Here is a 13216-nt window from a genome sequence, read left to right on the forward strand (position 1 = left end):
GGTTTAAGGTACTCACCATGCATCTAGATAATTTCCCTGAGGGGTCTAGTTTCCAAAATGGGGTCACTTTTGGGGGGGGTTCCACTGTTTATGCAAATCAAGGATTCCCCAAATGTGACATGGTGTCCGCTCTCGATTGCAGACAATTTTTGCATTCAGAAAGTGAAATGATGCTTCTTCCCATCTGACCCTTGTAGTTTTCCACCTCATGTAGGGTACTGGCATACTCAGGAGAAATTGCACAACAAATGTTCTCATCTTATCCTTGTGAAAATCCTAAATTTGGGGCTAAAGCAACATTTTTCATTGAAAAAGTAACATGTTCATTTTTTCCTTCCACATTGCTTTAATTCCTGTGAAGCACCTAAAGGGTTAATAAACTTATTGAATGTGGTTTTGAACACTTTGAGGGGTGCAGTTTTTAATATGGTGTTACTTTGGGTATTTTCTTTACTATAGTTGGACAATTGAGAGATCGCTGGTCAACTTTTAACCCTTCTAACGTCGTAACATTTTTTTTTTTTAAATGATGCTGATGTAGACATGAGGGAAATTTTATTTGTTAACTATTTTGTGTGATAAAAATAAAAATTTGGAAAATTTTCACCAAATTCAGTATTTTCACTGATAAAACAATATCATCCTAAATTTATCACTAACATAAAATACAATTTGTCACGAAAAAAAAAAATCTCAGCATCACTGGAGTCCATTGAAGTTTTCCAGAGTTATTGCCACATAAAGTGACTCTGGTCAGAATTCTAAAATGTGGACTGGTCACACAGGTGAAAACAGGCAAGGTAGAAAAAATTTCTACATTTCAGGTTTTTTTTTCAGTCAAGATGGGGTGGAGAGTGAACAGTAATGAGAAAAAAAACTTTCTTGAATTTACCAAATGGCTGCAACGAAACAAAGAGTGAAAAATTTAAAGGGGTCTGAATACTTTTCGTACCCACTGTACCCTATGCTAACTTTTGCTAAAATATTTGCGTCTTTTGGGGGGACATTATGCACCTTTCTAAACAATTTTTGCTAATTGGAGATTTTTCTAATATTTTTCTGGGGCTGCATTCTGTTTTATTAAATAAAAACAGCAGCCCCGACTGGGACAACAGGTGCTTTGTAGGCATAAGTGAACCTAAACAATGGAGATAACTTGTCGCCTCAGAATGTAAGTGAAGAGCTTGTTAAGTTTTCGGTAATTTCCAGGTTGTAGTTTACAGAAAGCAGTGAATGAAGAAAATGTTATTAATCGTGCTCTACCAGTCCTGTTCCAGTCATGCGGTGATGGAGTGCAGCACTGAGCAGACGCTGCTTTTCTTTCCATCAAGCCCATTATTCAGGTGATTGAGGTCTTGCTTACTGTATGATTGTGGTGAGTGGGATTTCAAAAAGTGAACAGTGAGCACAATTGGAAGAACAGCGATGACTGCTCAGATGACTTTAATGGAAAAACTATGGTTTAAGTATAACATTATTTTCTCCTTCCAAACTACAACTGAGTGCAAACTACACCTTGCACATCATAGATAAGGTGATAGCAATCCATAGTCTGTTCTAACTGCACTTAGGCAATTCAGAGGTGACTGACTTCCTGAAATGTGACCCTCCACCCCTGTAACTAACTGTGAACATACATTTCTCATGTATAGTCACCTGGTTCCCTCTATCCTACTGCCATCTGCTTTCTCTGTCAGATCAGCAGCTCATTTTCTTCTCAAAAATGGCTCCTCCAGAGACATGGGAAAAATCTGAACTTCTTCTCCCATGTCTTCTCTGTGCAGCGATATGGGTCACCATCATTATCACTATCAGTACTGGTTCATTCCACACCAATGAAAAGGTAGAGGTGACATAGTTTACACTTTACACAGCGCTCTCCATGCCTCTGTTGCAGCCATTTTGAAGAAGTGGAGAAGGGGTCGCTGAGTTGACAAAGGAAGGCTACAACATCAGGATGAAGGGCACCAGGTACGCTGACTAAACATGGAAAATGTATAGTCACATTTAGGTTTTGGGTTGCAGCGTCACTTTAAAAATCGTCTACTCCCACTAAAAACATACTGCACTCACAAGAGTGTGGGGGACGCCTATTCCTCAGATGCATTAGTTACAGTATCTATTTCTTTAATGGACATTGTTAGGGTTAAATTTATATTAAACATGGTTGCTAAATGTGTTTGATTTTAGGAAAGGGATAAAGTAGATAAGAAAATAATGTGTTGCCGTGTTACTAAATACTAATGCTTATGGATTATCCAATCAATGAAGTATTGGCCTTGTTGTATAATATCATGGACTGGTTTTCAGACTACTCTGTTACTTTGTAATGTCACGTTACAGTAAAGACAGAACATTTCTTCCCGGTCATGTGAGTCGCCCGCCAGGGCAGTGGGCTACTCGGTACCGGGTCCAGTACTTAAAGGGGATGTCACAGTGGCTGCAACCCGGTCTGTGGCCCTGGGCGCCCAAATAAAGGGGAAAGGTATTTTAAGGGTTTAATACAGTTTGTGTTTGTGATGCCACCTGTGGTATTAGGTTAGAGGGGACCAACGCTGCTTCAAGGGGTCCACTGGGGTGATGTTATGGCAGCTAGATTGTATAACTTCAAACAGGTGAAGTAGATCCTCAGGGCTCCCGGTGTGTAGCTGGTGATGGTGGGTAGTGTATGTAGAAACAAAGAACACAGGTTTGCAGTCTCTTTACCTGGTTTACTGGAGACTTCAGGTATCCACAGTCCAGGGCACCAGATCACAGGTACAGGCAGGGTCCGGCTGGCTTGGAAACAAGTTCAGAGTCCCCTTTACCAGGTGGAGTTAGAAGCCTTCCTACCAGCACCTTGATGTAGTCCCTTGCTGCCTGTGGCTTCAATCAAGGTCCTCACAGCTCTCTCTGTCCTCCATAAAGGTGGGACACAAACCCGTATGACAGGTGACTTGAGCCTTTTCACATGGTCTCTGTCACGACCCGGGCTCTATGTGTCACTGTGTCTCCTGGGTATTAGGTCAGATTACGTGTAATTATCCAGCTGTTCTACTGATTTCTGCTGTGCCTCCTAGAGTCTGGCACAACCTTGGTCTTCCGACTACCGGGAATCTGTGCTCCACAGGGAGATAGCCCACACGCTGCTATCCTCTCCTGGTGTCACTCTACTGCGCTTCCCTCTCCTGTATGCTCAATATACGCTGTTCTTCCTTCTCTGTTTCCCTATCCAGGAGCTGCAGCACCTCTGGCTGCACGGCCCGTCACACATCTCTCTTCTTTCCTCTTTCCGCCAGGAGCTGCAGACCCCCCACGTCTGCTCAACTATTCTCCTTCCGTACCAGCTCCGCCTTAACTGAAGTTCCATGACAAACTCCTCTCTGGCCTTCCCCAACTCTCCTCTCAGCCTCAGACTGCTCCAGTCTGCTGTCTGGCCTTCTCTCTCTGCTCTGTTCCTCTGACAGACTGACTGCTTTCCCTCCAAACCAGAATGTATATATATATAGGGGAGCCACTGGGCCAGGGCTCCCCCTTCTGGCCTGGAGTGTGAACATGTTGTGTTCTTTGTGGTTACCTGATAGAAGAGATCTTCCCTTGCTTCCAAGCTTGACATCACTCTCCCCATGAGGAAAGCAATGTCAGTGTGACAACCAGGACCCTGGGGTGTCATACATGCATTAGCTCGCCTCCAGTTTTGGGAGCAGTTAAGTGTGTCATATGTATGGCTGACATAGCTAAGTGGGGTTAATGGTTATTGTTAATTTTCATATTCATTACTGTCTATTTAGTTTCCGTATAAAAGTTGAACAAACTATATTACATTTTAAATTGTACATAAAATGTGACTTAGTAGGCTCTTGTTTTTTTCAACCAGATCTGCTTCGTTGGTGAAATGACATTAGAAGAACCAGCTCATATCAAAAGAAATGTACCACTTTTTTAACAGGGTTGTTCCTTTAGAACTTTCCCATCTTGTTTAGCAGAACCAGGTGATCAGCATGGCCTCACTCAGCTGTCATTACCAGGGAAGGTTGTCAGCACTTATAGGTATCCAATGTCAGACTGGGGTGCCAAGGACCCACCTGTATCCAGCTCCAGGGCCCCACTCTCTGTTCTAGGTAATAGACAGGGTTTAAAAGTTAGCTACACTCCCCTACGAAATTCATATGCCCCAAGGGACATTTAGATATGGATTTGTTACAGGACAGTCACTTAAAGAAACTATTAGGAAATGTTACTAGATGTATTTTCATCTTAAACGTAGTTTAAGGCTGTGCTTCACACGTTGCATAACCAAATCATTTTTTTTCTCATGATTTCTCAAAAATATGGCAAAAACTTGGTATTTTTCTGTATTTAAGAAAAAAAATGCACTGGGAAAATATTGTTTGAACCGGATCTAAAAGCTTTTCCTTTGTAAAGGTGAAACTTTACACCACATTTTTTAGCTAGGATCTGTCCCATCATCTATCATGTTTGTATATGGAAATCCATCTTGCTGTTCTGTCACATTTATTCTGCTGTAAAGACCTCTTCTATAGAACCTAGCTATACCATATGTGTATCCTCAAGGAGGTCATGCATAAGTCTGGCCCATATTGTAACTTCCTGCCTTTAAGCATAATACACAGATTCCTATCCTCACAAATGAAAAGGCATTGTGAGTCGCACCTTGGGCATAAAATATATAAAAGATATCTCTATTAAAAGTTTAGTGACTGGAAATTTCTGCCATCATGTTGATGCCAAAGGTGTGTTTTATAAGGCCACGTGCACATGTTGATTATTTGATGAGTTTTTTTACCTCAGTATGTGTAAGCCAAAACCAGGAGTGGGTGATAAATACAGAAGTGGTGACGGGTTTCTATTATACTTTCCCTCTGATTGTTCCACTCCTGGCTTTGGCTTACAGATACTGAGGTAAAAACTAGCCAAATACTCAACATGAGAACATGGACATAGAGAGTTTCATCATATTTCCTTTAAGGCCCCGTCTCACTAAGCGATTTACCAACGATCACGACCAGCGATACGACCTGGCCGTGATCGTTGGTAAGTTGCTGTGTGGTCGCTGGGGAGCTGTCACACAGACAGCTCTCTCCAGCGACCAACGATCAGGGGAACGACTTCGGCATCGTTGAAACTGTCTTCAACGATGCCGAAGTCCCCCTGCAGCACCCGGGTAACCAGGGTAAACATCGGGTTACTAAGCGCAGGGCCGCGCTTAGTAACCCGATGTTTACCCTGGTTACCAAAAAAAACAAACAGTACATACTCGCCTTTCGGTGTCCAGGTCCCTTGCCGTCTGCTTCCTGCTCTGACTGAGATCCGGCCGTACAGTGAGAGCAGAGCGCAGCGGTGACGTCACTGCTGTGCTCTCACTTCTCACTGTACGGCCGGATCTCAGTCAGAGCAGGAAGCAGACGGCAAGGGACCTGACGGACATCAGAAGGCGAGTATGTACTGTTTGTTTTTTTTTTACATTTACGCTGGTAACCAGGGTAAACATCGGGTTACTAAGCGCGGCCCTGCGCTTAGTAACCCGATGTTTACCCTGGTTACCAGTGAAGACATCGCTGGATCGGTGTCACACACACCGATTCAGCGATGTCAGCGGGGCCTCAACGACCAAAAAAAGGTCCAGGCCATTCCGACACGACCAGCGATCTCGCAGCAGGGGCCTGATCGCTGGTACGTGTCACACATAGCGAGATCGCTACTGAGGTCGCTGTTGCGTCACAAAACTTGTGACTCAGCAGCGATCTCGCTAGCTATCTCGCTATGTGAGACGGGGCCTTAACTCTAAGGGTGACGCCAGATACCTTATCCTACAAGGAGAAATTACAGTGATAGGATACAGTGCTTTCCATGCAGTTATATTACCATATGGGGGAATAGTAGTGTGGTGTGAGACTACTTGGTGACACCAAAATTACAGTTGATTACAATCTAGTTGCTTCTTTAAGTGACACAATTCATTAATGTGCGTCTGCCACCTTAAAATCATCTCGTCTGAATGTCTGTAATAGGCTAGGGTCACCCAAGTGTATTCTCTCTCATCCGAGAAAATCGGTCCGATTATACCAATCACACTCTGATCGGACTCTGATCATGGTATGCTGATTTTCTCGGATGAGGAGAGCATGAAAAAAAATGTCTCCATCTTGTCCTTTCTGTCAGTCCAGGAAAATCAGACTGCACTAGCATGTCATCGGAGTGCAGTCTGATTTTTTTTCCACGAACTCATTGACTTGCATGGCTGAGTGCAATCTGATTTATGGATAAAAACTGTACATGCTGCAATTTTTTATTTTTTTTCCTCAGACAGACTCGGTCTGAGGAAAAAAAAATCAGACATTTGCACGGGCCCATAGAATAACATTTGTCGGAGTGCGATCCAATGTGTTGTCGCATCGCACTACAACAGAAAATATGCACAAGCCAATAGGGTTGTGAGTAGAACACATGGGACATTTACGAAGGCTGCATTCCTTTAATGGAGACAGCACATTGTGACAACCTCTCTCCATTAGCAGGATACAAAGTAATCAAAGTTCATGGGGTTTGAGATTGCTTCTATTTTAACACCACTACATTTCATTACATCCTTTTATTCACCTTTTTACACAGGTTTCCATCTCTACCACCGGCTGCATACCATAGTTCCAGAGAGCTGCCTACTTATCTTGGTTGGACTTCTCCTTGGTGGGATTATATTTGCTGTCAATGAAAAGTCTCCTCCTGCCATGAAAACGGATGTCTTTTTCTTGTATCTTCTACCTCCAATTGTGCTAGACGCCGGCTATTTCCTCCCCACCCGCCCCTTCTTTGACAATGTGGGCACAATATTTTTGTATGCCGTGGTGGGTACTCTTTGGAATGCCTTTGGGATTGGTTTATCCTTATTTGGGATTTGTCAGATTGAAGCTTTCGGACTATTAAACATTTCTTTGTTACAATGCCTATTGTTTGGCAGCCTAATTTCAGCTGTAGATCCAGTGGCCGTTCTAGCGGTGTTTGAAAATATCCATGTTAATGAACAATTATACATTTTAGTATTTGGGGAATCCTTGCTGAATGATGCTGTTACAGTGGTGAGTACCTAAGCTAAACATTTTACATATATATTTATGTACAGTATATATCGTGGCGGGCACCCCTAGTCAAAATTACTGTTGTTCTGAACAGCTAAGCACGTTGAAGATTATCTCTAAGGGGCCTTTGTATTTTAGGCAACAATATAAATATATACAGGTGCATCTCACAAAATTAGAATATCATCAAGAAGTTAATTTATTTCAGTACAAAAAGTGAAACTCCTATATTAGATAGTCATTACAAACAGAGCAATATATTTCAAGTGTTTATTTCTGTTAATGTTGATGATTATGGCTTACAGCCAATGAAAACCCAAAAGTCATTATCTCAGTAAATAATTATCTCCCCTTGCATCACCCTGACTGCAACACCTCCCCCTGTATCACCCCTGACTGACTGTGTCCCCTCCCCCTGTATCACCCCTGACTGCACCACCTCCCTTTGTATCACCCCTGACTGCGCCACCTCTCCCTGTATCACCCCTGACAGCACCACCTCCCTTTGTATCACCCCTGACTGCGCCACCTCTCCCTGTATCACCCCTGACAGCACCACCTCCTCCTGTATCGCCCCTGATTAAGCCCCTCTCCCCTTTATCACCCCTGACTGACTGCATCACCTCCCTCTGTATCACCATGACTGAGCCCCTCTCCCCCTGTATCACCCCTGAATGACTGAGCCCCCTCCCCCTGTATCACCCCTGACTGCATCACCTCCCTCTGTATCACCCTGACTGAGCCCCTCTCCCCCTGTATTATCTCTGACTGACTACGTCACCTCCCTCTGTATCTCTGCATTACCTCCCTCTGTATCCCCCTGACTGAGCACCACTCCCCCTGTATCACCCCTAACTGACTGTGTCACCTACCTCGGTATTACCCTGACTGAGCCCCTCTCCCCCTGTATCACCCCTGACTGACTGCGTCACCTCCCTCTGTATCACCCTGACTGAGCCCACCAGATCTGGTGCCAGAAAATAAAGCAGAAAACAACGTGAATATTAGTATAAAAGGTATATGAGGTTCTTTATTAGCATTATCCTTAAAGGGCCACTGTCACCCCCTCCAGCCGTTATAAACTAAAAGAGCCACCTTGTGCAGCAGTAATGCTGCAGTCTAACAAGGTGGCTCTTTTAGTTTTTGCTTCTGTTATTCCCTCAATAAAGCGTTTTATAATTTTCCCTAAATACCTGTCTTTGTACCTGGAGGCAGGTCTGAAGCCTCCTCTGTGAAGCGCCCAACTGCCGTCACTCATCTCTTCTGGGGCGATGGTCGCCGCCCCCTGCGCACTGTTTTTCTTAAATCCGGCGCCTGCGCTGTGCGTGCCTGCCTGGGGCAGGCGCAGTGTTCATTGGCCGTCATAACTCAGTTGCCGGGTGCCTGACTGCGCCTGCGCGGGCAGTGCGGCCACCCTGTTACTGAATCCCCGCCCCGCACTGTGTTATGCATTATGCACAGTGCGGGCTGGGATTCCTGGGCAGATTCCTGCACAGACCGACGCTGGAAGGCGGGGAACCTGGGGGAGCGTCTGACAAGCGCAGTGCACATGCCCAGGAATCCCTGCCCGCACTGTGCATAATGCATAACACAGTGCGGGGCGGGGATTCAGTAACAGGGTGGCCGCACTGCCCGCGCAGGCGCAGTCAGGCACCCGGCATCTGAGCTATGACGGCCAATGAACACTGCGCCTGCCCCAGGCAGGCACGCACAGCGCAGGCACCGGATTTAAGAAGAACAGCGCGCAGGGGGCGGCGACCATCGCCCCAGAAGAGATGAGTGATGGCAGTTGGGCACTTCACAGAGGAGGCTTCAGACCTGCCTCCAGGTACAAAGATAGGTATTTGGGGAAAATTATAAAACGCTTTATTGAGGGAATAACAGAAGCAAAAACTAAAAGAGCCACCTTGTTAGACTGCAGCATTACTGCTGCACAAGGTGGCTCTTTTAGTTTATAACGGCTGGAGGGGGTGACAGTGGCCCTTTAAACATTCATGGGAAAAACAGTAACAGATCTAGGGTATAGAACGGCCTTTTACGAATCATAAGCCAAAAGAAAAAATTTACAAACCAATCCTTGAAAACATTGTGTATAGTACACATTTCTTCTCCCATGTTTGACTAATATATTTAGTAATCACAACCTGTAAGTAATAACATTACCTACTGTATGTCCCTTATGACCCTTACTTTATTTAAACCAACATGTTACACTCTCAGGGGTCCTTAAAGTCAAGATACGGTAAGGAATTTTGGTTAACAGCATCCTCAGATTGCTAATTAGTGATGGGCGAGCACTAAAATGCTCGGATTCTCGTTGCTCAGGTCGGGCAAATTGGAATACTTGGGTACTCGACCCGAGCAATGAGCCCAATGTAAGTCTATGGGAGACCCGAGTATTTTTACCACGATCCCCCCCGGGGGTCTTTTTAAGGTATAAAAACGTCTGAAAATGATGGAAACACTGCTCAAATGACACAGGGACATCATGGGGATCGCCCCTGGAAGCATTCCTGACTGCTAGTTCACAGCTTTAATCATTTTTTTCCAAGATTCATGCCAATTTTCCCGGTGCCACAAAAGACACATGAAAATGAAACCAAAACGGGTTTTGCTTGATAATATGTAAAGGTACATCTTTTGCAGGTTAATGACTTGCCTGTAAGGCCAAATATTTAACCCTAGACCAAAAATTTCCTCCCCCACTTAGGCTTAGTTCAGACGCAGCGTTTTTGAAGCGTTTTTCAACTTTAACATTGCTTTCAACCACTACAAATGCATTCACTGGGAAATGTCATTGTAACATGTAACACCCCTAGCTGGCCATGTGGCGTGTGACACATAAGCAGACCCATCTTGTTTCATTTATGAAGGAGGGACTCTTAAAGTCACAGAGACTATTTTTACTGGTGCATCAGGTGGCATTAATCTTAAAGGGCCATTATTAAACAGTGGGTCTCCTAAGCTGTTGTAGCTTATGCTGTGAGTGGATGGGCTGCCAAGAATTACAATGCACCACAATACCCCTGTCATAAGATGTCCGGGGAGGACTCCTGAAAAAGTGTTGCATTGAATTCAAGGCCTGCCCTGCTACCAATTCATATGCACCCCAAAAAGCCTTTGAACCCACATAGTGGATGGGCCCCTGAAAATCCACTTCACAATATGCATTTTGTACTCCCGTACTCCTTTGTATTACACATTGGCAGTAAAGCGGGCCCTGCTGCATTGTCATATGCACCCCATTACGCCTTGGAACCCACATACTGGATGGGCCCATGAAAATCCACTTCACAATATGCATTTTGTACTCCTTGGTTTTACACATTGTCGGCAAGGCCAGCCCTGCTGCATAGTCAGTCATATGCACCCAATTACACCTTGGAACCCACATACTGGATGGCCCGATGAAAATCCACTTCACAATATGCATTTTGTACTCCTTACTCCTTTGTTTTATACATTGGCAGCAAGGCCAGCCCTGCTGCATAATCATATGCACCCCATTACGCCTTGGAACCCACATAGTGGATGTGGCCATGAAAATCCACTTCACAATATGCATTTTGTACTCCCGTACTCCTTTGTTTTACACATTGGCAGGAAGGCGAGCCCTGCTGCTTAGTCAGTCATATGCACCCCATTAGGCCTTGGAACCCACATACTGGATGGCCCCATGACAATCCACTTCACAATATGCATTTTGTGCTCCCATACTCCTTTGTTTTACACATTGGCAGCAAGGCCAGCCCTGCTGCATAGTCAGTCATATGCACCCCATTATGCCTTGGAACACACATACTGGATGGGCCCATGAAAATCCACTCGTATTTTTTAATGGTATGATTGTTCCCTCTTTGCAGTAAAATTTACAGGAGAATTTGGCAATTGTGCTTGCCATGTTTTTAACACTAAGGTTCAGATACGACTTTAGAAAAGGCTAATCCTTGCAATACAAAGCAATTTCAATGCAAACTACAAAATTCAAGGAATATTAAGATTGAATAGTGTGAGTGTGTACATTTTTGTATATGTTAACAATAACATACAAAGGTTAATAAGTACATATAAGGATTACATACATATACTGATTATGTATATATGAAGATTAACTTCACACAGTCTACTTAGATCATCACCAAGAGGCTTTTAAATATCATCCGTCTGTAATATCCGAGAAGCAACACCAAGACAGAGAACCCCTGGGAGATTACCTACACTGCAAGGGGGCGTCCCCAATTATGCAGGCTTCAGCACACTGTACATGTACAGGTACCCCAGTTTTGGCATTTGTCTTAGTCATGTTTCTCTGGTCTTATATTGTGATTTACACTATGTAGTAATTCTAGTTTCACCCAGACCTTCAAGTGGCCACTTTTCAAGATTGGATGAAACTGAGATATCATGGATTCATCAGACGAGGGGCCATAAACCCCTAGAAATTAAAAGCCACAAGGATTTAGATCAAACCACCACAGGCAGAGTTTAAAAAAAAATAAGAGTGCCACCACAGCCCCCTTGGCCAACATGCACTGTACAGAGCACATTCACACTGGTGATCTACTGGCAGGTACAGGACAGATCGCAAGAGACCTAGTTAAGAAGAAGGCCCAATGTAATGTCATGCCCAATTCCCCAATGTGTTGTCCTTTTTGTAAAAAATAAAAGTGCCATCACAGCACCCTTGGCCAAAATGCACCGTACAGACCACATTCACCCTGGTGATATAGTGGTTCTGGATGAGGAGGATGAGGATAAGGAGGAGGATAAGAAGAAACAGACCAAATCTGGAAGCATATACCCATATGTGGTTGTGAACAGGTGCATGAGAATACACCTCCCCAAAAGATAGAATGCATTTGAGGTTATGTTTCGCTGTTTTCACTTGGTGGTGTACAGAAGTCTTTCCCAATCCAGGCCTTGTTCATTTTTATAAGAGTCAGCCTGTCAGCATTTTTAGTTGACAGGCGGATGCACTTATCTGTTATAATTCCACCAGCGGCACTAAAACCCCTCTCTGACAGAACGCTAGCAGCAGGGCAGGCCAGGACCTCCAAGGCGTAGAGAGCCAGTTCATGCCACGTGTCCAGCTTGGATACCCAATAATTAAAAGGCACAGAGGAATAACAGAGGATGTTTGTACGATCTACAAGGTACTCCCTCACCATCTTCCCAAACATTGCACTTCTTGTGACAGCACCCCTTGCCTCTGTGCCGCCACGATGGGAGGGTCTGAGAAAACTGTCCCAGAACTTGGCCATTGTTCCCCTGCCTGAGCTGGATTGTACTTCTGTCTCTCTTCCTTGGAGTCCTTGGTTATACAACAAACTCTGACGCCTGCTGCCAGCGTTCTCACATGGGAATTTTCTAAGTAATTCTGCTACAAGGGCCCTGTGGTACTGCAACATTTTAGTACACCTCTCTGCCTCAGGCAGAAGAGATTGAAAGTTCTCCTTGTAGCATGGGTCTAGAAGTATCACCAACCAGTAATGAGTGTCACCCAAAATTTTGATAATCCGAGGGTCACGTGAAATGCAGCGCTACATAAAGTCAGCCATGCGTGCCAGACTGATCACAGGCAAGACGTCCGTGTCCTCACCAACAGGACGACTGACCATGCTGTCCTCCTCATCCTCCTCCTCCCTGTCCTCAGGCCATACCCGCTGAACAGAAACTAATACAGATGTGTTTGTAGTACCGTCTATAGTGCATGAAATTAGCTCCTGTTCTTCCTCCTCCTCCTCATTGCCTACCAATCCACGTTGAGAAGACATGAGGCTGGGCTGCGTGTAATCCCCCTGTATGTTTCCTTGCTCTATGTCCTCGTGCTCCGCCTGCAATGCATCCTCTTTGATTGTGAGCAGAAAGTTTTTCTGAATGCTGAGAAGCGGGATGGTGATGCTAATTATGGCATCATCGCCGCTCACCATCTTGGTCTAGTCCTCAAAGTTTTGGAGGATGTTACATATGTCTGACATCCATGTCCACTCCTAAGGTCTTATGTGTAGAGTCTGACCTGAAATTCGACGGCATTGTTGATGTTGGTAGTCAACAACGGCCCTCTTCTGCTCACAAATCCTTTCCAACATATGCAGTGTAGAGTTCCAGCACTTGGGGACATCACACAACACTCGGTGAGC

At 44.6% G+C, this 13216-nt stretch overlaps 1 protein-coding gene across 1 annotated transcript in view; it reads left to right on the forward strand.

Annotated features, from left to right (window-relative positions):
* Nucleotides 1-13216, forward strand: part of LOC143818313 (sodium/hydrogen exchanger 2-like) — a 180540-nt gene that overhangs the window by 14389 nt on the left and 152935 nt on the right. The window contains exon 2 of the mRNA XM_077299665.1: nt 6613-7076. Coding sequence (XP_077155780.1) covers nt 6613-7076 — 464 coding nt within the window. The remainder of the gene's footprint in view (nt 1-6612; nt 7077-13216) is intronic.

The sequence above is a fragment of the Ranitomeya variabilis genome, chromosome 3 (genome assembly GCF_051348905.1).
Source record: "Ranitomeya variabilis isolate aRanVar5 chromosome 3, aRanVar5.hap1, whole genome shotgun sequence".
Lineage (NCBI taxonomy): Eukaryota > Metazoa > Chordata > Amphibia > Anura > Dendrobatidae > Ranitomeya > Ranitomeya variabilis.